This window comes from Oncorhynchus clarkii, chromosome 30, assembly GCF_045791955.1.
Source record: "Oncorhynchus clarkii lewisi isolate Uvic-CL-2024 chromosome 30, UVic_Ocla_1.0, whole genome shotgun sequence".
NCBI classification, from domain to species: Eukaryota; Metazoa; Chordata; class Actinopteri; order Salmoniformes; family Salmonidae; genus Oncorhynchus; species Oncorhynchus clarkii.
This window is the reverse complement of record NC_092176.1, coordinates 11,578,229-11,602,524: the sequence shown is the minus strand read 5'-3', so window position 1 is coordinate 11,602,524 and position 24,296 is coordinate 11,578,229. Positions and strand designations below refer to the sequence as shown.

Sequence of the window (24,296 nt, the reverse complement as noted above, 5' to 3'; positions counted from 1 at the left end):
GCTAACGCTCCAGCTGTCTTTCAGGCATTAGTCAATGATGTCCTGAGAGACATGCTGAACATCTTTGTTTTCGTTTACCTTGACGATATCCTGATTTTTTCACCGTCACTCCAGATTCATGTTCAGCACGTTCGACGTGTCCTCCAGCGCCTTTTAGAGAATTGTCTTTTTGTGAAGGCTGAGAAGTGCACTTTTCATGCCTCCTCCGTCACATTTCTCGGTTCTGTTATTTCCGCTGAAGGCATTAAGATGGATCCCGCTAAGGTCCAAGCTGTCATTGATTGGCCCGTCCCTAAGTCACGCGTCGAGCTGCAGCGCTTTCTCGGCTTCGCGAACTTCTATCGTCGTTTCATCCGTAATTTCGGTCAGGTGGCAGCTCCTCTCACAGCCCTTACTTCTGTCAAGACGTGCTTTAAGTGGTCCGTTTCCGCCCAGGGAGCTTTTGATCTCCTCAAGAATCGTTTTACATCCGCTCCTATCCTTGTTACACCTGACGTCTCTAGACAGTTCGTTGTCGAGGTTGACGCGTCAGAGGTGGGCGTGGGAGCCATCCTTTCTCAGCGCTCCCTCTCTGACGACAAGGTCCACCCATGCGCGTATTTTTCTCATCGCCTGTCGCCGTCGGAACGTAACTATGATGTGGGTAACCGCGAACTGCTCGCCATCCGGTTAGCCCTAGGCGAATGGCGACAGTGGTTGGAGGGGGCGACCGTTCCTTTTGTCGTTTGGACTGACCATAGGAACCTTGAGTACATCCGTTCTGCCAAACGACTTAATGCGCGTCAGGCGCGTTGGGCGCTGTTTTTCGCTCGTTTCGAGTTCGTGATTTCTTATCGTCCGGGCTCTAAGAACACCAAGCCTGATGCTTTGTCTCGTCTCTTCAGTTCTTCAGTAGCCTCCACTGACCCCGAGGGGATTCTCCCTGAGGGGCGTGTTGTCGGGTTGACTGTCTGGGGAATTGAGAGGCAGGTAAAACAAGCGCTCACTCACACTCCGTCGCCGCGCGCTTGTCCTAGGAACCTTCTTTTCGTTCCCGTTCCTACTCGTCTGGCCGTTCTTCAGTGGGCTCACTCTGCCAAGTTAGCCGGCCACCCTGGCGTTCGGGGTACGCTTGCTTCCATTCGCCAGCGTTTTTGGTGGCCCACCCGGGAGCATGACACGCGTCGTTTCGTGGCTGCTTGTTCGGTCTGCGCGCAGACTAAGTCCGGTAACTCTCCTCCTGCCGGCCGTCTCAGGCCGCTTCCTATTCCCTCTCGACCGTGGTCTCACATCGCCTTAGATTTTGTCACCGGACTGCCTTCGTCAGCGGGGAAGACTGTTATTCTTACGGTTGTCGATAGGTTCTCTAAGGCGGCTCATTTCATTCCCCTTGCTAAGCTTCCTTCTGCTAAAGAGACGGCACAAATCATCATCGAGAATGTTTTCAGAATTCATGGCCTTCCGTCAGACGTCGTTTCGGACAGAGGTCCGCAATTCACGTCTCAATTTTGGAGGGAGTTTTGCCGTTTGATTGGGGCTTCCGTCAGTCTCTCTTCCGGCTTTCACCCCCAGTCTAACGGTCAAGCAGAACGGGCCAATCAGACTATTGGTCGCATCTTACGCAGTCTTTCTTTTCGTAACCCTGCGTCTTGGTCAGAACAGCTCCCCTGGGCAGAATACGCCCACAACTCGCTTCCTTCGTCTGCGACCGGGCTATCTCCTTTTCAGAGTAGCCTCGGGTACCAGCCTCCGCTGTTCTCATCTCAGTTCGCCGAGTCCAGCGTCCCCTCCGCTCAGGCTTTTGTCCAACGTTGCGAGCGCACCTGGAAGAGGGTCAGGTCTGCACTTTGCCGTTATAGGACGCAGACTGTGAGGGCTGCTAATAAGCGTAGAACTAAGAGTCCTAGATATTGTCGCGGTCAGAGAGTTTGGCTCTCCACTCAGAACCTTCCCCTTAAGACGGCTTCTCGCAAGTTGACCCCACGGTTCATTGGTCCGTTCCGTATTTCTCGGGTCATTAATCCTGTCGCAGTTCGACTTCTTCTTCCGCGATACCTTCGTCGCGTCCACCCGGTCTTCCATGTCTCCTGCATCAAGCCCGTCCTTCGCGCCCCCGCTCGTCTTCCCCCCCCCCCCCCCATCCTTGTCGAGGGCGCACCCATCTACAGGGTCCGTAGAATTTTGGACATGCGTCCTCGGGGCCGTGGTCACCAGTACCTCGTAGATTGGGAGGGGTACGGTCCTGAGGAGAGGAGTTGGGTTCCCTCTCGGGACGTGCTGGACCGTGCGCTGATCGAGGATTTCCTCCGTTGCCGCCAGGTTTCCTCCTCGAGTGCGCCAGGAGGCGCTCGGTGAGTGGGGGGGTACTGTCATGTACTGTCATGTTGTGTCTTGTCTCTGTCCTTTCCCTTCACCCTGTCTCCCTCTGCTGGTCGTTGTTAGGTTACCTTTTCTCCCCCGCTTTCCCCCAGCTGTTCCTTGTCTCCTCTAACTACCCATTCACCCCGTTTCCCACCTGTTCCCTTTTTCCCTCTGATTAGGTCCCTATATCTCTCTCTGTTTCTGTTCCTGTCCTTGTCGGATTCTTGTTTGTTGTGTTTCATGCCTGAGCCAGACTATCGTCATGTTTGCTGTAACCTTGTCCTGTCCTGTCGGAATCTGCCGGTCTATCTGAGCCTACCTATGTTTGGTTATTAAAGAAGCTCTGTTTAAGTTAGTTCGCTTTTGGGTCCTCATTCACTCACCATAACACATTGTCTTGGGAGTGACCTGATTTGACCTGGACTGTTTTCAAACAGACAGTACAGTACAGAACAGTACAGAGCTCATTAGTGTTAGCTGTATTAGACTCCCTCATTAAGATTCACTACACAGCATAGTAAACCAGGTCAAAGCTGGAGGCAGAATACCCGCTGTCCTGAAAAGACAGTATCACAACTGTTGTCTGAATGTAGCACCCTGTTCTAATTACTGTCAAGGGAAATGAGGCAGGGCTTTTATTGCTCGTGTTAAATTGGTTTCCAACATTTACTGTCCTTACACTACAGTATGGCATCCCCTGGACTGAAGGATGTTGCTCCCACAGGTATCCCTATATCATCCCTATATCATCATATTTGGAATTTAGATATTTTTTCTCCGTTAATTGTTTTGAAGCCACAGGGCATGTTGTCACTCTCTCTCTCTCTCTCTCTCTCTCTCTCTCTCTCTCTCTCTCTCTCTCTCTCTCTCTCTCTCTCACATACACAGTGGCAGAGCTTAAGAAAAACTGTAATGGAAGGCCTCCTGATGAGTGCTGTGTGGTGTACTAGGTTGTGGTCTAGCTGCTATCGGGACATGAATTTATTACTTCTCAGAAAACAAATCTAATTCTCACTTGCTGTTCCACCAAATGGCTTCAGGTCTCTCTGTGCTATCAATGTGGCATTATGCTCTTCTTTCAGTCGCTCTTTGATTTCAACCTTCTGCTTTCTCTCAGATCTTATTTTCCCGTCCTTCATTGTCGTTTTTCCGGGGGGGGGGGGGGGGGGGTTATGTAGAAAACCTCACCCATATAGATTTACAGACGGTAAGGTTGACTGCTGTTTTTAGGTGAGGCTGTTCATTTGTATAAAACATTCTGGTTCTCAGTTGCACTAGTGTCTCTGCCCTTGATGATAAGTTAATAATTCTCCTCTCGTCTCGCAGTGTGACATCCATTCATTTAGCCACACTTTTATGCTCAAGGTGAGACTCCCTCAAAGACATTTCTCTTAGGAGAGTATTTGCATAATGCATAATCCTAACAAGTTGCATTGAGCTACTTAATGTCACGAGACACTGCTTCATTCTGTGACAGTTAATTGCGTATCCTCATGATGGCCACAGAAATGATAAATGATATACATATTTGAGAAATTACAAGCTGCAAAGTCTGATTGTGCTTGTTGTGTCTGTTTTGGTCGACGTGTCCATCGTCTGCCTTGAGGGCCTTATACTGTATCCCTCTTTATCTGTTCTCTCTGTGTTCCTTTATCCTACTTCAAACAGCTCAAAGCATTCCCTAGTCTCCTGTTATCCCTGGCCCAACCCTAGCCATGCTCTGGGCCTGCTCTGCTCTCTCTAGTCTCGCTAGACCCTGGGAGAATCTTAATTGCATACTCCTCGCGTCCTCTCTCCTCGCCTCTTTCGCAAAACCCATTGGCTGATAAAGCCAGAGGTCCCTCCCCGCCATCCTTCTCCTCCAATGGGTTATAAGAAGAAGGCAAGGAGAGAGGACGCGAGGAGTATGCAATTGAGATTCTTCCTCTGTCAGCTGTGTTTACTGTGCTCAGGAGGGTGAAAGGTCACTGATACACTGTGGCGGGGCTGTGTCACATTCTAAAGGGCACTGTCTGTCCTGGAGAGGGCCAGAGCTGCAGGCTGCAGCCACACACAGGGTTTAGAGGCCACAACTCCAGGGGCAGCGGTCAGAGGCAGCATGCGGGGGTAGCAAGGCTCATATTTTATCCCATCACCACTCCTAATGCCGCTTGCCCTCCTGCCCTTCATCCTACCCTCCACCCCCAGATCACCCCATCAGGTCACTCTGTGAGGGATTTCAGTAGGCCAGCGGAAGTGCCACAGACAGCCCAGCTTGAGGCACCACCCTGCCTTTTTATCTCTCTCTCGCTTCTCTCCCTCTCCCTTTCTTTTTATCTCCTCCCTCCTTTCCCCTGTGTGGAGTAGAAGGTCAGTTCTTTCAGATCCTTCCCAGCAGGGTCATTTCTGTCAGTCAGTCAGGTAGAGGCCCATGCTGTGTCCTGTAGCTTCACCACTACTATCTGTACTGTAATTGAATATATATATACATACTGTACCACTCAGTCTCAACCTTGACCTCTGACTCATGTTCAGATCTTGTTGTTTATATTGTGTGGCATGTGTAGGCTACAGCTTTCACATTTGAATGGCTCAATTTAAAATTTTCAAGCATAGTACCCCAGCTCTGAGCAGTGTGTGTGTCAGGGTTTACATTAGCCGATAATAGCCGGCTTTTGGCCGATTAAAAAATGTAAAACGCAGATAAATAAAATTGGCAACAGGAAAGAACAAAAAATGCCATTGCGAAATAATACTTTTTTGCTTTTTCATTGATGGAAATACCAGCCGATGTAAATACATTTGACTGGTCATGCTTATCGGTCTATAGGTTAATTTACATAATTCCGTGGAATTCAATTGGCCCGCGTGTACAGTATATTCGTTATGTATCTTATCAAACGGCTACAGCATACATATACAGAGCCTTTGAGCGGAAAATCTGTCAGACATCTCAAACAGCAAATGCATAGACAACGGAAAGCAGTCTTCATCAGTGCGTCACACACCACTTTGCAATGAGCTGGACGCAGTATGCATTTAAAAAAAGACATGTATACTTAAAGTGGAACTGACAGCATTTTAGCAATATGAAATCTTTATGAAATCTGTTCATATAGACCCCAGGAAGAATATGACACTTTAAAAAAAATAAAGAATCTGACAAGCGAGCACTTATATATGGCCATTTTCACGTTTTCATAAATTCTTAGAATGTTTGGGAATTAAGTATACTAAGGCACTTGTGAAAATTCATTAGCAATTTAGAGTGGGAAAGCGGCCGTGCGTTTGGACAATTAATAGACACTTCAGTAAATAAAACATAATAAAAACATAGTGGGGCAAAAAAGTATTTAGTCAGCCACCAATTGTGCAAGTTCTCCCACTTAAAAAGATGAGAGAGGCCTGTGATTTTCGTCATAGGTACACTTCAACTATGACATACAAATTGAGAAAAAAAATCCAGAAAATCACATTGTAACATTTTTAATGAATTAATTTGCAAATTATGGTGGAAAATAAGTATTTGGTCAATAACAAAAGTTTATCTCAATACTTTGTTATATACCCTTTGTTGGCAATGACAGAGGTCAAACGTTTTCTGTATGTCTTCACAAGGTTTTCACACACTGTTGCTGGTATTGCTGGTATTTTGGCCCATTCCTCCATGCAGATCTCCTCTAGAGCAGAGATGTTTTGGGGCTGTTGCTGGGCAACACGGACTTTCAACTCCCTCCAAAGATTTTCTATGGGGTTGAGATCTGGAGACTGGCTATGCCACTCCAGGACCTTGAAATGCTTCTTACGAAGCCACTCCTTTGTTGCCCCGGGCAGTGTGTTTGGGATCATTGTCATGCTGAAAGACCCAGCCACGTTTCATCTTCAATGCCCTTGCTGATGGAAGGAGGTTTTCACTCAAAATCTCACGATACATGGCCCCATTCATTCTTTCCTTTACACGGATCAGTCGTCCTGGTCCCTTTGCAGAAAAACAGCCCCAAAGCATGATGTTTCCACCCCCATGCTTCACAGTAGGTATGGTGTTCTTTGGATGCAACTCAGCATTCTTTGTCCTCCAAACACGACGAGTTGAGTTTTTACCAAAAAGTTATATTTTGGTTTCATCTGACCATATGACATTCTCCCAATCTTCTTCTGGATCATCCAAATGCTCTCTTGCAAACTTCAGACGGGCCTGGACATGTACTGGCTTAAGCAGGGGGACACGTCTGGCACTGCAGGATTTGAGTCCCTGGCGGCGTAGTGTGTTACTGATGGTAGGCTTTGTTACTTTGGTGCCAGCTCTCTGCAGGTCATTCACTAGGTCCCCCCGTGTGGTTCTGGGATTTTTGCTCACCGTTCTTGTGATCATTTTGACCCCACGGGGTGAGATCTTGCGTGGAGCCCCAGATCGAGGGAGATTATCAGTGGTCTTGTATGTCTTCCTAATTTCCTAATAATTGCTCCCATAGTTGATTTCTTCAAATCAAGCTGCTTACCTATTGCAGATTCAGTCTTCCCAGCCTGGTGCAGGTCTACAATTTTGTTTCTGGTGTCCTTTGACAGCTCTTTGGTCTTGGCCATAGTGGAGTTTGGAGTGTGACTGTTTGAGGTTGTGGACAGGTGTCTTTTATACTGAAAACAAGTTCAAACAGGTGCCATTAATACAGGTAACGAGTGGAGGACAGTGGAGCCTCTTAAAGAAGAAGTTACAGGTCTGTGAGAGACAGAAATCTTGCTTGTTTGTAGGTGACCAAATACTTATTTTCCACCATAATTGGCAAATTAATTCATTAAAAATCCTACAATGTGATTTTCTGGATTATTTTTCTCTCATTTTGTCTGTCATAGTTGAAGTGTACCTATGATGAAAATCACAGGCCTCTCTCATCTTTTTAAGTGGGAGAACTTGCACAATTGGTGGCTGACTAAATACTTTTTTGCCCCACTGTATGTCTCATCCAGGACCAGAGTCTATGCAGACCGCTGCGCCATTGCCAATCAGAGCTACAATATGTATAGCCTTTATGCAAACAAGCCATTTGCACACAGGCCTGCCATCACTCACTTTGAACTGGACTGTGTGTTTACAGGCAGTTGCAACAGTGTGACTTCAGATCATTAGAACACATTCATCAAAAGTCACAAAATACACCTGAATATTTCTGCAAATATGTAAACACCACTTGGGAGTCCTCTTACATTTGGGAAATGTACAGTCCTATTGATCAAACCTAATCCCTCAGTTATGCAAGATCAACAACGAATGCTAGCCAGAGAAGGATGATCTAACATCTAACGAAGGAACATTAGATAAACCCTCTCAAACTATTTCAGCTAGTTGGCCATTACAATTGCACTGATAAACGATGGAGATTTGTAACTTACTCGTCCTTTTGCAGCTTGCCTGCCAAAAATGCATGCTTGTCCCAACCAAGCACCCAAAGCTAACTGGCTAAAGTTGGCTAGCTTTCTCTTGGGGAGTTTTCCACCCCCTGGCAGCCGCAAGTCTGCTAGTCTCTTGATTAACCCCCCCTGTGGCTGAATGAGCGGACATCAAAGGGATCAGTGGGTTGTGGAAGATGTGCTCCTCCCTCGGCCCAGGTGCCACACCCCTGTCTCGTGTGGGCCTCTGCAGCTGCCAGGCCCTCAGTACTGCAGCATAGAAATCAGAGACCCCTGCTGTGTTGAATCTCTCCGGCTGCATGAGGAAAAGCTGCCGATCCAGCCCCAAACTGCCAGCCCTTCTCAACAGAGCACATGCTGGTTCCCTCCAGCTGGACCCCTCCAGCCCAGAGGCATCTGCACCGCTTTGAGACAGAACACTGCCACCATGCTCTCCAGGTCCACGAGGCCTTGTCCCCCCTCCTGGACAGGCAGGTACTGCACTGTCGCCCTCAACCATGATGCCCCCTACCAATGCCATAGGGAGGATAGGGAGGATGCCGCCAAGTTGTTGATCAGCACCCTCCCTCTATAGCACACTTGGGAGAGGAGTCACTTAAAATTCGTCAGCCTCGACAGGACCGCTTGTATAGAGTGTATAGCTGCCCCGACAGAGGGCATCCCTGGCAAATGCCCCACCCTACCCAGACTGGCCTACTGAGCCCTCCCCCACCTTAACCATACAAGAACCCTGGCATGCATCATTTTAACACAGGCCACAAAATTATCCCCACAACCAAAACAAAACAACACATTGAACAGATATTCATGGTCCACCCTATCAAAGGCTTCCTCCTGGTCCAAGTAAACTAGTCGAACGTTCACATTTGAAAGCCTTGACAGGTCCAGCATGTCCCTAATTATGAACAGACTGTCTGTGATTGAGCATCCTGGTACACAGTACGTTTGGTCCTTGTGTACAATAGAGTCCAGGTACGACTTGGGTCTGTTAGCGAGGACCTTGGCAAAGACCTTATAGTCCACACAGAGCAATGCCACAGGCCTCCAGTTCTTTAAGTCTCTCAAGTCCGTCTACAGCTTAGCGGCAGCTCCCCCACGCACTCACGTAACACGCAAAACAAGTCCTGTCCAATCAATTTTTATATAAATCCACTGGCAGACCGTCGACCCCTTGGGCACAGCCGGGGGCTATCTGAGAGACGGAAGCCAAGAGTTTGTGAAAGGCCAGGGAAATGTCCATTTCATATCTCTGCGACAGAGAGCGTTTGGGAAGGTCTGTGAGCAGCAGTGGCATGTATTCATGGATGCCAAGAGAAGCCAGGCTTTCCCCAAAGATTGACCAATAAAGAAATGTACGTAAAATTCTCTGTGTTTCATAATCTCCTACAATTCGCAAGAGGCTGAATGTACAGTACGTGGCTGAAAGTATGTGGACAACCCTTCAAATTAGTGGATTCGGCTATTTCACCCATACCCGTTGCTGATAGGTGTATAAATCAAGCACACCGCCTTGCAATCTCCATAGACAAACATTGGCAGTTGAATGGCCCGTACAGAAGAGCTCAGTGACTTTCAATGTGGCACCGTCTTAGGATGCCAACAAGTCAGTTAGTAAAAGTTCTGCCCTGCTAGAGCTGCCCCAGTGAACTGTAAGTGCTGTAATTGTGAAGTGGAAACATCTAGGAGCAACAACGGCTCAGCCGCGAAGTGGTAGGCCACACAAGCTCACAGAACCGGACCGCCGAGTGCTGAAGCCTGTAGCGTGTAAAAATCATCTGCAACACTCACTACCGAGTTCCAAACTGCCTCTGGAAGCAACGTCAGCACAATAACTGTTTGTCAGGAGCTTCATGAAATGGGTTTCCTTGGCCGAGCAGCCGCACACAAGCCTAATATCACCATGCACAATGCCAAGCATCGGCTGGAGTGGTGTAAAGCTTGCCGCCATTGGACTCTGGAGCAGTGGAAATGCGTTCTCTGGAGTGATGAATCACGCTTCACCACCTAGCAGTCCGATGGACGAATCTGGGTTTGGCGGATTCCAGGAGAACGCTTCCTGCCCCAATGCATAGCGCCAGTTGTAAAGTTTTTTTGGATGAGGAATAATGGCCTGGGGCTGTTTTCCATGGTTCAGGCTAGGCTCCTTAGTTCCAGTGAAGGGAAATCTTAATGCTACAGCATACGATGACATTCTTTGTGGCAGCAGTTTGGGGAAGGCCTTTTCCTGTTTCAGCATGACAATGCCCCCTTGCACAAAGCGAGGTCCATACAGAAGTGGTTTGTCAAGATTGGTGTGGAAGAACTTGACTAGCCTACACAGAGCCCTGACTTCAACCCTATCGACCACCTTTGGGATGAATTGGAACACCAATTGCGAGCCAGGCCTAATGACGTCACATTGAGAGGCTGGATGGAGAGGGAAGTGAATCTCACTGGAGAATGCATCTGAGCGAGCAAAACAGTGCCCATCTGTCTCTATGTGTAGGCCATCTATCTGATACTGTCTGGTCCAAAAGAGTATGACATTTTTGCCGCCCGTAGCATTGAATGCAAGGGAAGCCAGTGAGCATTTGGCCTTTCTTGATAAAAAAGTATAAAACAATAGCCAATCAGCTTTGAGCTGAACTGAGTGAGCTCAACTGTGAATGGTCCTGGTGCACCAATAAAAAGTGTCAAGGGAAGCCAGTTTGGATTTGGCGTCACTCCCATCAAATCGCATGGAGAGCATACATCATTGACTGAAACAACTTGAATTGTTGCATGTGGTTGTGTTGTTGTCCTCTGTGGCCTAGTTAGTTAGCTAAAATTGTCCCTTTCCTAAATTAGCCATGGATGGAGATACAGATTTGTACTTGTGGTTTCATTAATTCTCTGTACTGGCCAATGATTATAAAGGTGATTCTGATTCAACCATTAATTAATATATTGTGCCCCTGGCCTGAGAGGATGGAAGTTCAATATGTAGCTAGATGTAGAAGGCTAATATTAACTAGCTAACATTGTTCATGAATGGAAGTAAGGCTAGCGAGCAAGTGTTTTAGCCAGCTAGCCTAGGACAACATCACCATCTTCCCTGTCCCTGCTGAAGAAAAGCAGGCCCAAACCATGATGCTGCCACCACCATGTTTGACAGTGGGGATGGTGTGTTCAGGGTGATGAGCTGTGTTGCTTTTATGCCAAACATAACGTTTTGCATTGTTGCCAAAAAGTTCAATTTTGGTTTCATCTGACCAGAGCACCTTCTTCCACATGTTTGGTGTGTCTCCCAGGTGGCTTGTGGCAAACTTTAAACGACACTTTTTATGGATATCTTTAAGAAATGGCTTTCTTCTTGCCACTCTTCCATAAAGGCCAGATTTGTGCAATATACGACTGATTGTTGTCCTATGGACAGAGTCTCCCACCTCAGCTGTAGATCTCTGCAGTTCATCCAGAGTGATCATGGGCCTCTTGGCTGCATCTCTGATCAGTCTTCTCCTTGGATGAGCTGAAAGTTTAGAGGGACGGCCAGGTCTTGGTAGATTTGCAGTGGTCTGATACTCCTTCCATTTCAATATTATCGCTTGCACAGTGCTCCTTGGGATGTTTAAAGCTTGGGAAATCTTTTTGTATCCAAATCCGGCTTTAAACTTCTTCACAACAGTATCTCGGACCTGCCTGGTGTGTTCCTTGTTCTTCATGATGCTCTCTGCGCTTTTAACGGACCTCTGAGACTATCACAGTGTAGGTGCATTTATACGGAGACTTGATTACACACAGGTGGATTGTATTTATCATCATTAGTCATTTAGGTCAACATTGGATCATTCAGAGATCCTCACTGAACTTCTGGAGAGAGTTTGCTGCACTGAAAGTAAAGGGGCTGAATAATTTTGCACTCCCAATTTTTCAGTTTTTGATTTGTTAAAAAAGTTTGAAATATCCAATAAATGTCGTTCCACTTCATGATTGTGTCCCACTTGTTGTTGATTCTTCACAAAAAAATACAGTTTTATATCTTTATGTTTGAAGCCTGAAATGTGGCAAAAGGTCGCAAAGTTCAAGGGGGCCGAATACTTTCGCAAGGCACTGTATATGTTGTAATATGGCTTTTTTTCCTCTGGCTTCCTCAGTGATTTTACCCACGCACCTCTAGTAGTGAGCAGAACCTGAGAACACACAGGAGTTCTTCCCTATACAAATCAGAGAAGAACTCCACAACCTGCTCCCGCATCTCCCCCACAACAGAAGTGACTTGCCCATCAGACAAACGTAAACAATGGATTTTCTTGGTTTCCCCACTCTGTTTTTCCAAACCAAAAAATAAAGAGCTGGGAGCATCCATTTCCTCAACATGGAAAATCTAGCTCTTACAAGTGCCCTTTTTGCTTTAATCTGAAAAAAGACCCTAGGTCCCTGCATAATTCAGATTATTTTGCAGCCCCAACATACCCTGCCCCACCAGCTCAGCCTCCACCTCACTTATGCTACGCTGAAGCTCCCCCAAAGCTGTATACTGTGTAATCTTGTAAGAGCTTTACACCGGGCCCTGGTGAAACAGAGAACTGAGCCATGGCAGTGTGATGGTCTGAAAACCCAAGTGAGCGAATGGAGGCCCTCAATAGCTGACGAGCTGTACTCACCCTACCTCATCCACCTTCACCCACATATACTAACAGCCTACCCTTACACAACACCTTTAAAGAAGAATGTTGACACTCAGGCCAGGGGGAAAAACACTGCTACACCAGCACTAAGGTTTGGGCCATGGTTCAGCACCTCCGCCCCCTTCTACCAGGCCCCCCGATCCAGTCCATTAATCACAACCCACAGCCACCATTCATGATAAGGGAGCCTAACCTTAAAAGCTCCATAACAGGTGGTATGGAAAACAACAAAATCAGAAACCAGTAGAGGAGCCCATGAAGCCGCCGTGCCAGAAAAGAACTATCCATTTAAGCAGATTCTGAAGACGCACCCCTGTGAACCATTTCCTCAGCCTATACCACATCCTGGATGAGAGGACACTAAACCCCTCATTCTTCATTGTGTGTTGTACTGACCTTACAAACCTTCCAGGATCAGGAAAATAAGACACCAGAGGAACCTTCTGTTTCTCTTTTGTCTCCATCCCTTTAGTCTTCAACCTAGAAAGTTCTCTCACCATATATAATGGGCCCTTCACCTGGCTGGCTGTCGGCTCAAGTTCCAATGAGCCGTCTGAATACGAGGCCTCCTCGTCCTCCTCTCCCGCCAACTCATCCCGCTCGTCCTCCTTCTCCCCCGTCTGCCACTCCAGCACTTACCACCTGATCAGTGCATCCTCCCCAATGATGGGAATTATTTCCTGGGATGAGCCCACCTAGCTTTTGCCCAGCCACTCTTTTTTCAACTCTTTTCTTCTCCACCTTTTTCTTCTCCTTAGCCCCACCAGCTTGCTTACCGTTCGCCTCAGACCCAGTACTCACCTCCTACCCACCACCGGAGTCTCCGTTACTACAGAAACCTGCCTCTGCTCATGTTGCCCAGCTGCAACCACACTCACCTCCACCAACCCACTAGCTCCCACCCCCTGTCTTCCTACGCGGCCTGCGCACCACTACTTGGCCCTGCTCTATTCTCCTCTCCCCCGGTACCCCATCCAGTAGCCCGCCCCATAGCAGAGCTAACCCCAGCCTCTGCCTGATGCGTACTAGCCAACGGTGTCGCCTGATTCCAGAAGGAATGGCTGCCGTTTACGGGCTCTTAACCAATTGTGCTGTTTTGTGTGTTTTTTCGCGTTGTTTGTAACTTATTTTGTACATAATGTTTCTGCTACCTTCTCTTAAGACCGAAAAAAGCTTCTGGATATCAGAACAGCGATTATTCACCTCGAACTGGGCAAAGATGTTTTCTTTAACGAGTCAGACGCAAAGGATTTACAGCTGCTACCGGACCAGGCCCAAATCCCTGTCAATCGCATGAAGAGGAGATGCCGATACAGGGGACGCAGATCCGGGTGCTTTGTGAGAATTTGTCGGCGAGTGGGTAACCTGCCTCTACCATCCGTCTTATTGGCCAACGTGCAATCACTGGATGAGCTCTGTTCGAGACTATCCTACCAACGGGACGTTAAGAACTGTAATATCTTGTGTTTCACGAGTCGTGGCTGAATGACGACATAGATAATACAGTTGGCTGGGTTTTCCGTGCATCGGCAAGTTGGGGGGGAGGGTGTATATTGGTCATGGCTCCCGAGTGGCACAGCAGTCTTAGGCACTGCATCTCAGTGCAAGAGGCTTTACTACAGTCCCTGTTTCGAATACAGGCTACAGTATATCAAATCAAATCAAATGTATTTATATAGCCCTTCGTACATCAGCTGATATCTCAAAGTGCTGCACAGAAACCCAGCCTAAAACCCCAAACAGCAAGCAATGCAGGTGTAGAAGCACGGTGGCTAGGAAAAACTCCCTAGAAAGGCCAAAACCTAGGAAGAAACCTAGAGAGGAACCAGGCTATATCACATCTGACCGTGATTGGGAGTGCCATAGGGCGGCGTACAATTGACCCAGCGTCATCCGGGTTTGGCCGGGGTAGGCCGTCATTGGAAAATAAGATTTTTTAGTTAAATAAAAAAACAACTGCCGGAAACTGCAGCGCAATCAATAGGAGGTAAACAGTGGCTGGTGCTGAAAATATAGCTATCTTGTTATGCAAGTGTTGCACACCAACAGCACACCAACAAAACCTACACCAGTCGAGCAATTCATTTCAACAATAATCTTCATTTTAACTTGCAATGTATTAAATGCTTAAGTGTTACATTTCTAACTCGAAACAGCAGTACTGTATTTCTTCATCAACATCTTCATGCTTGCGTTAATAAAATAACAATAAAATAACAAAAAAAGACACTCAAATGTTGATGTTTATTTAAACTACATTTTAGTACTTTACGTTGAAATACAATGTAAAAATTAGCAGAATACAGTAAAGACCAGCACTCAATTTATTGAAGCATTATTTTTAGCATTATTAGGCCTACTTTACAGTATTGTCGCCTACTGTACCTGTTCATTTTCCTTGTTTTTCGAGATGTGGAGAGTCAGGCGGCATTGGCGGAGAGTCAGGTGGAGAATGACACGTTCAAAAGGGCGAGGAACGAGATGGAGTCATAATCAATGCCAGGCACACCTGTGAGCTCTGGAATTCCACCTCTGACAGGCAGAGTCAACATGCCTGGTGGGTTCGTCAGGTTGTTGGTTCACCCTGACATTTCCATTCCTCTTCTGACAACAGAACTTGACCAACTGTTCACCAGGCAGAGCAAGGGCCGCCCAGACCGTTATGCTGTTCTGCTATTCTAAGGATGTGTAACCGAAGAGAGATACCACTAGTGGGCACAGAATACAAACTGGGATGGATCCCGAGGAAAATGTGGCTTACCAGTGAACCTGCAGGTGTTCATCATTAATACGGTGTCTCAGGAGTTTCCGTCCATGACTGATGCAACCTGAAAATGCATTAAAGACAGAGTTAATGAGTACTTGAGGTCACCGAGAAAGTCTCGACATGGCCTGCTCTCCCTTATGTAAGGAATTAGGTACTTTCCCATGTTTACTACAGTATGTACTGTAGGCTATGTTTACTTGTCAGACGGCACGGTAGCCTAATAAACAAATGCAGGTGGCTTATATCTTTAAAATGCTTTAAATGCTTTGTTATTGATAAAATGTAAAAGCATTTACTGTATTTCTTCATCAGCATCTTTATGCTTTTGTTAATAAAATAATGATAAAAATACTCTTTCAAAATGCTGATGTTTATTTAGTTATGGATCCATAATGATTTACTATGGGAATAAATATAACTGATTTACAGAAATATTTGAACAAGGTTGTCTAATGAAGGCAAACCATTTAGAATCCTCCAATCCTCTTATGCTGTAGCCTACTCCCGGGCGTCACGTTGTACAGCGCCATATTTTCCATCCTATCCTAACGGAAACCCTGCGGGTTCCTTTTTTTATTTTTTATCTCAGAATAGAAATACCATAATATTAATCAAATTAATGAAACCAAATTTCTTAAAATCAATCCCATATACTATGTTATTACAAAAAAGCTTTTCAATTCTCTGGTAATGCCAATATGGAAGACTATCAAATGCTTCTCAAAGATGCCCTCTGGTGGTCAAACTAGCACTAACTTGCATTAACAAAAAAAATAGCTGACAATTAGATAACGTGCCACAGAATGCTGCAGCAGCCCTCAAGGTGTGCTGCAGCATGACGCAACTTTTAAAGAAGGAACCACTGTAAGCTACAGTACTGCTTTAACAGCATGGACTGGAATATGTTTCGGGATTCAACCAATGGCATTGAGGAGCATACTACATCAGTCATCGGCTTCATCAATAAGTGCATTGATGATGTCGTCCCCACGGTGACCATACGTACATACCCCAACCAGGTTCCATGAATTACAGGAAACATCTGCACTGAGCTAAAGGGTAGAGCTGACGCTTTCAAGGAGTGGGACTCTACCCGGACGCTTATGAGAAATGCCCTCCGATGAACCATCAAACAGGCAAAGCGTCAATACAGGACTAAGATGGAATCCTACTCCACCGGCTCTGATGCTCGTCGGATGTGGCAGGGCTTGCAAACTATTACGATCTACAAAGAGAAGCCCAGCCATAAGCAGCCAAGTGACACGAGCCTACCAGACGACCTAAATTACTTGTATGCGAGCTTCAAGGCAAGCAACACTGAAGCATGCATGAGAGCACCAGCCGCTCCGGACGACTGTGTGATCACGATCTCTGTAACCGATGTGAGTAAGACCTTTAAAGAGGTCAACATTCACTAGACAGCAGGGCCAGACAGATTGGCAGGACGTGTATTCAAAGTATGCACTGAGTATGGCATGACAACGCTTATTCCCCCTCCGGAGACTGAAAAGATTTGGCATGGGTCCTCAGATCCTCAAAGTTATGCAGCTGCACCATTGAGAGCATTCTGGTTGGTTGAATCACCGCCTGCTATGGAAACTGCTCGGTATCCGACTGCAAGGTGCTACAGAGGGTAGTGCATATGGCCCAGTACATCACTGGGGCCAAGTTTCCTGATATCCAGTACCTTTATACCATTCGGTGTCAGAGGAAGACCCTAAAAAGCCTTTTTGATCCTAAAAGAGTCCAGTCACCCTAGTCATAAACGGTGCTCTCTGCTACGGCATGGCAAGCGGTGCCGGAGCGCCAAGTCTAGGTCCAAAAGGCTCCTTAAGCTTCTACCCCCAAATCTTAAGACTGCTACTTGCTGTATATTATCTATGCATTGTCACTTTACCCCTCCCTAGATGTATATATTACCTCAATTACCTCGACTAGCCTGAACCCCCGCGCATTGACTCGGTACCGGTACACCCTGTATATAACCTTGTTATTGAATCTTACCTCTTATTTTTCTGAAAATTGCATTGTTGGTTAAGGGTTTATAAGTAAGCATTTCACCGTAAGGTATTTGGTATTTGGCGCATGTGACAAATAACATTTGATTTGATTTGTCTGCACTACCACAAACTCCCTCTCTCTGGACCTTAATATGGGCACGCAATCTTTTTGTACCCTATGTCCCCACACTCAGAACACTGCAAGCTAACTTTGCTATCAAACCCTGCGTACCACCCCTCCTCCTGCTTAACCTTGACGTGTACATTTAGCTGCTTTTCTGCGTTTTTAAGAAGCATTAACACTTGCCTACAAAAGGAGACAAGATGTTTAACAGATTCCGCTTGGCACCCAGCCGAGCGAACCACTTGCAAACTTGCCAAAACAAACCAACGTCTTGTTATCTGTTCGACCATAACAAAATGGAGGCAGATTAGCCACCACTACTCTTGTCGACTGGGTCGAAAGAAGTGAAATCTGCAAAACAGTCACAAAAATCCCACTCGCAACTAGCCGGGCAACAACAACACAACCACCTTGTTCATTCAAATGAAATTAAATCAAATTCTATTTGTCACATGCGGCGAATACAGGTCAAATGCTTACTTACAAGGAAGCGCAACAGGCACGAGAGGCAGCCCCAAAAATGTTTTGGGGGGGGGCACACAGGGAGATTGGCGGAGTCAGGCGATAGACCTAAGCCAACTCCCTGTGCTTACTGGAGGAAGCGTAGTACTGGTCAGGCAGAAGAAGAAGAAAATCGTTGCACCAATAAACAAGTGATGTGTTAACCCTTCACCATAGAAAAAAGGTCAAATGTAGAAGAAAGGGAAAGAAAGCAGAAGGTTGAAATCAAAGAGAGACTGAAAGAAGACCATAATGCCACATTGATAGCACAGAGACACCTGAAGCCATTTGGCGGAACAGCAAGTGAGAAATGGATTTGTTTTCTGAAAAGTAATACATTCATGTCCCGATAGCAGTTAGAGCACAACCTAGTACACCACACAGCACTCATCAGGAGGCCTTCCATTACAGTTTTTCTCAATTGCTAAAACACTAAAACCCACTGGCTGAACAAAGTTCTCAGTTGCCTGGACTCATTTAGCTAATTATGCAGTCTGTTGTCAATACCTTAAACCATTTCACATGGTAAAACACAATTTGCAGATCTCACTTAGACTTTTCAGCAAAACTCTAAACACATTCTCATTCTCAAAACACATTCTGCACTCTAATGCACATGTCATCCATACTGGTAAACACAAGTGGCAACAATCAAATACAAATAGAGAACATATGTCATTGTTTGAACACAACCACTCAAAATTGATTTAACCAGTTTCAAATGATGTGACACAACCAATATAAGCCAGTTCAGAGAGCAAACAGGTTGTTGAAGGTGGGAAGGAGAAAGTCTGAGAATGGATACTGTAGTACAGTGCATTGTAGGCTGTATACTGTACAATGGACAAATTATGGCCCTGAACATTGTGCTTCCCATTTATTAACAGTACTGCTCAATAGATTTTGAGTGGTTGCAGGTTCATATCAACAAAGAACAAGAATTACAGTATCACAGAGACAAAGGACAAGTTTGTGAGATGCAGGGTACAGTACTGTAAAAATAGGGGTACAAGGAGGAGGAAGAACAAAAACCAAAATTGCAAAGCAGAGTAGTAATTTCGGATCAATTTTGAGCTACTATGATAGAACATGTTTTCGTTCATCAAAAGACAATGATGGAAAAATATGAATATTTTTTTAGATTAAAAATGTACTTCTCTCTGAGAATTGTATGTTTTGAACAATGTGTTTTCTATTTTTCAGTGTATTGTTTACTGACTGCTTGAGAGTGTATATCATTTTGATCACTTTGTTTATGATTTGAGAGCAGTGTTTGATTTTGAACACAAGTAAAACTGTTTTGAGGCGAATGTTTCATTTTGCAAGAGGAGTCAGAGGTTATGTAAATAGTGCTTGAAGATGAGGTTTTGTGTTTTCAGGAAATGGAGCAAGGTTTCAGAAATTGTTTTAGCAATTGAGAAAAACTGTAAGCTCTTACACTCTGTGTGTGTGTGAGAGAGAGAGAGAGAGATAATTACTATGGACTATGGCTTCAACAGCAATCTCGTAAACATCCTCTACAGTATCATGAACAACAGATTCCAAAAATGTCCTCAGTAAAAACAATAACCCCAGAAAACATCAAATTATCTTCTTACCAAAATACCATATGACATACCACGTATACATCCTGTACACCCTTATTGACAAACAAACAGAACAAAAGCAAAGTATTTTCAATGCTTTGTCGATTTTCAAAAAAGCTTTTGACTCAATTTGGCATTAGGGTCTGCTATACAAATGGATGGAAAGTAGTGTTGGGGGGAAAACATATTACATTATAAAATCAATGTACACAAACAGCAAGTGTGCAGTTAAAATTGGCAATAAACACACAGATTTCCTTCCTCAGGGCCGTGGGATGAGACAGGGATGCAGTTTGAGCCCCACCCTCTTCAACATACTGTGTATATCAATTAATTGGCGAGGGCACTAGAACACCCGACCTCACCCTACTGGATTCGGAAATCAAATGTCTACTGTTTGCAGATGATCTGGTGCTTCTGTCCCCAACCAAAGATGGTCTACATTAGCACCCAGACCTTCTGCAAAGATTCTGTCAGACTTGGGCCCTGACAGTGAATCTCAGTAAGACAAAAATAATGGTATTCCAAAGCAGGTCCAGTAGCCAGGACAACAAAAACAAATTCTATCTAGACATGATTGCCCTAGAGCACAAAGAATTATACCTACCGAGTTGTAAGTATTAACACCACAGGTACAGTTGAAGTCGGAAGTTTACATACACTTAGGTTGGAGTCATTAAAACACATTTTTCAACCACTCCACTAATTTCTTGTTAACAAACTATAGTTTTGGCAAGTCGGTTAGGACATCTACTTTGTGCATGACACAAGTAAGTCTTCCAACAATTGTTTACAGACAGATCATTTCACTTGTCATTCACTGTATCACAATTCCAGTGGGTCAGAAGTTTACATGCACTAAGTTGACTGTGCCTTTAAACAGCTTGGAAAATTCCAGAAAATGATGTCATGGCTTTAGAAGCTTCTGATCGGCTAATTGACATCATTTGAGTTAATTGGAGGTGTACCTGTGGATGTATTTCAAGGCCTACCTTCAAACTCACTGCCTCTTTGCTTGACATCATGGGAAAATCAAAAGAAATCAGCCAAGACCAAGAAAAAAAGGAATAAGAAAGAAGCCACTACTCCAAAACCGTCATAAAAAAGCCACACTACGGTTTGCAACTGCACATGGGGACAAAGATCCCACTTTTTGTAGAAATGTCCTCTGGTCTGATGCAACAAAAATAGAACTGTTTGGCCATAATGACCATTGTTATGTTTGGAGGAAAAAGGGGGATGCTTGCAAGCCGAAGAACACCATCCCAACCGTGAAGCACGGGGGTGGCAGCGTCATCTTGTTAGGGGAGGTGGGAGGGGTGCTTTGCTGCAGAAGGGACTGGTGCACTTCACAAAATCGATGGCAAAGTGGTGATCCTAACTGACCTAAGACAGGGAATTTTTACTAGGATTAAATGTCAGGAATTGTGAAAAACTGAGTTTAAATATATTTGGCTATAGTGTATGTTAACTTCCGACTTCAACTGTGAACAATCTAAGAGACAAGGCAATAAGGGTCTTCTACGCCATCAAAAGAAACATTCAACTCAACATCCCAATTAGGATCTGGCTAAAAATACTTCTATGGTTGTGGGGTCTGGGGTCCGCTCACCAACGAAGAATTCAAAAAACACCCATTGAGACACTTCATGCAGAATTCTGCAAATATATACTGTGTGTACAGTGCAAAACCCCAAACAATGCAGGCAGAGCCAAATTAGGACTATACCCTCTAGTAATCCAGATCCAGAAAAAGAGCCACCTAAACCACCTAAAAGGAAGGAATGCCCACACATTTCACCACAAGGCCCTCGCCTACAGAAAGATGAACCTAGAAAGAGTCCCCTCAGCCAGCCGGTTCACAATTAGATCCAACCAAATGATGAGATAGCAAAAAGATAACTATTTGTATCACTGGAAAGATTATACTAAAAAACAGAGCAAATTGGAATGCTATCTGGCCCTAAACAGAGAGTACACCGTGGCAAATCCTTGACTATGTACAGACTCTGTGAGCATAGCCTTGCTATTAAGACAGGCCCCCATAGAAAGACAGGCTATGTGCCCACTGCCCACAAAATGAGGTGGAAATTGAGCTGCACTTCCTAACCTCTTGCCAAATGTACGACCACATTAGAGATGCATATTTCCCACAGATCAAACAGACCCACGAATAATTTGAAAACAAATCAAACATTGATAAACTCCTGTATCTGTTAGGCAAAGTACTGCAGTGTGCAGTCACAGCCCGTTGCCATGAGAAAAGGGCAACCAGTGGAGAACAAACAACATTGTAAATACCACCAATATTTATCTGTTTATTTATCTTCCCCTACATCCCCTTCTATTCCTACGACAACTATTTGTGCATGTACATAGCTGATAATAGAACACTTGAAATGTCTATCTTTTGAAACCTTTTTGAGTGCAATATCTACTGTTAAATTCAAATGTTATTTTATTTATGCTGTTTTGTTTCTTCACTTTTGTTTATTTCACTTCCTTTGGCAATGTAAACACGTTTCCCATGCCAATAAAGCGCCTTTGTGGCGTGCTGAGGAGCGACTGACTCCCCCGCCTGAGGGGCTGCTGTGGAACTGCAGCAGGCAGGGCTGGGATTCCTGGCTAACACCACCCCCTCACAGCCCTCCCAAACACAAACAAACACACGCACACACAAACACACACAGCCACTGCAATGCAGGAAGGAGCTTCCCTCTGCCCTGCGTGGGAGAGACACCAATCACTGCCTGACTCTCACCAAGTGAGCTGTGAGGGCGGACTGTTCAGGGAGGGGATCCCTCATTTCTCTCCATCTGCCTCTCTCTCTCTGTCTTTCTCTCTGTCGGTTTATTTTTCTCTCTCTCGGTCTCTTTCTCTCTCTCCCTGTCTCTCTCTTTTGCTCTCTCTCTTTTTCTGTATCTCTCTCTCTCTCCTCCTCCTCTCTCCCTTCCTCTCTCTCTCCCTCCCTCCCATCCGTCACTCCCTCTCTCGTTAACAGGTCTTAAACAGCTAGTACCACACACACATGGAAGATGTGGGTGGAAGGAGGAAGATAAATAAAAGCCTCAGTCTCAACGACTCAATCCAGACTGTTGTGTTGTGTTTGTGACTTCACAGTGCAGTTAAAGGATTGGTTCGCTATTATAGAATGAAATCTCTATTGTTTATGTAATTGGCATGTTATAGAAGGGTCCAGACACTTTTTCAGGGATTTCACTTGGTTTTGGGAAACTTATCCCACCCGCAGTAGAGTTCCTCATTGCTCGTTCTGCACTATGGGGGCACCGGAGAAACATGAACAAAGGCTCCAAAAACACCCAAATACGTCCTTTTAGAAACTTCAAAGCTCTCAGTATATTGATGCAGGTCTTTAGATGTTGTACACATGAAATTGTATAGTTCTGAACTTTATCCGCAACGTTATATTTCATTTTGTGTGACTCGAGCGTTTTCCCCTATCAGCTGTGCTGTGCTGGTAAGTTTCTCAAAACCAAATGAAATCGCAAATGTAGGTTTAAAAAAATTGTGAACAACTTGTTTAACGAGTAAGACCTCCCCTCTTTGTCTTGGTAATTCATTCCAACCTTTGCCCAATCAGCAGTAGGCCTATCTATTTCAAGGTTACTCATGGGAAAGAAGAATGGAAATGGGCCTCTTTAATTGGCTAAATAACAGATGGTGGTTTATGTGGTTACAAAAATCATCACATGCTCCTTTCAGCTTTTTTCCAGTGACTGTTTGATGATGTCATTGCATTAGGAACAAGCACTGATTAAAATGAATGACACTCATTTGATTTCCCAATTGTTTTTCTGCAGGGCAAATACTCTCCAAAAAGCTTCACCCACAGCCAAGTCCACAGCTGGGAGGCAGACTGCTGTCAGCATATGAGTGTTCCAGGCTCTGATATGTAGCTAAAACTGTGTGTGTGCTCCCATGCTTGTCCGATAAGTATGTGTGTGTGTGTACCTGCAGGGAGTTTGCCAAGGAGCGTGAGCGTGTGGAGAAGAGGCAGGAGTTTCTGAAGCTTCGCAGGCAGCAGCAGATCGAGAGGGAGCTGACTGGATACCTGGAGTGGATATGCAAGGCAGGTCAGAATGCCCTCTACTCCCTCTCCCTTTTTCATTTTAAGACCTAATACCCCTTTACTTTAATTCTTAAAGTTTACTTCAATATTGCTCAAGTTTTTGCTAAAGTTTTAGTTATAGGCAAACATGATTTGATATTATATGCAGTAATCTGCCACACATTCTCTTTTATTTATATATTACATTGTGCTGACATAGCATTAGTCTAAGGGCTTTATGATATGCAATATTAAGTATGCTGACGGTTTGGTGTGTGTGTGTGTGTGTGTGTGTGTGTGTGTGTGTGTGTGTGTGTGTGTGTGTGTGTGTGTGTGTGTGTGTGTGTGTGTGTGTGTGTGTGTGTGTGTGTGTGTGTGTGTGTGTGTGTGTGTGCTTGCGTGCGAACGCGCATTGGTGAAAAAAGTATACAATTGTCATACTTAAGTAAAAATAGGGATAACTTCATAGAAAGTTACTCAAGTAAAAGTGAAAGTCACCCAGTAAAAAACTACTTGAGTAAAAGTCTAAAAGTATTTGGTTCTAAATATACGGTACTTAAGTATCATAAGTAAATGTAATTGCAAAATTAAACTTAAGTATCAAGAGTAAAATTATAAATAATTTCAAATTCCTTATATTAAGCAAAGCAGATGGCACAATTTTCTTGTTTTAAAAATTTACGGATAGCCAATGGAACACTCCAACACTCAGACATTATTTACCAAAGATGCATTTGTGTTTATTGAGTCCGACAGATCAGAGGCAGTAGGGATGACCACGTATTCTCTTGAAGTGTGTAATTTGGACTATTTCCCTGTCCTGCTAAGCATTCAAAATGTACAGTGCCTTGCGAAAGTATTCGGCCCCCTTGAACTTT

General features: G+C 44.9%; 1 protein-coding gene across 1 annotated transcript in view; it reads left to right on the top strand.

The window, feature by feature from the left end:
- Positions 1-24,296, top strand: part of LOC139389871 (voltage-dependent N-type calcium channel subunit alpha-1B-like) — a 143,263-nt gene that overhangs the window by 61,127 nt on the left and 57,840 nt on the right. Inside the window, exon 8 of the mRNA XM_071136869.1 lies at positions 23,328-23,443. Within this exon, the coding sequence (XP_070992970.1) occupies positions 23,328-23,443 (116 nt within the window). The remainder of the gene's footprint in view (positions 1-23,327; positions 23,444-24,296) is intronic.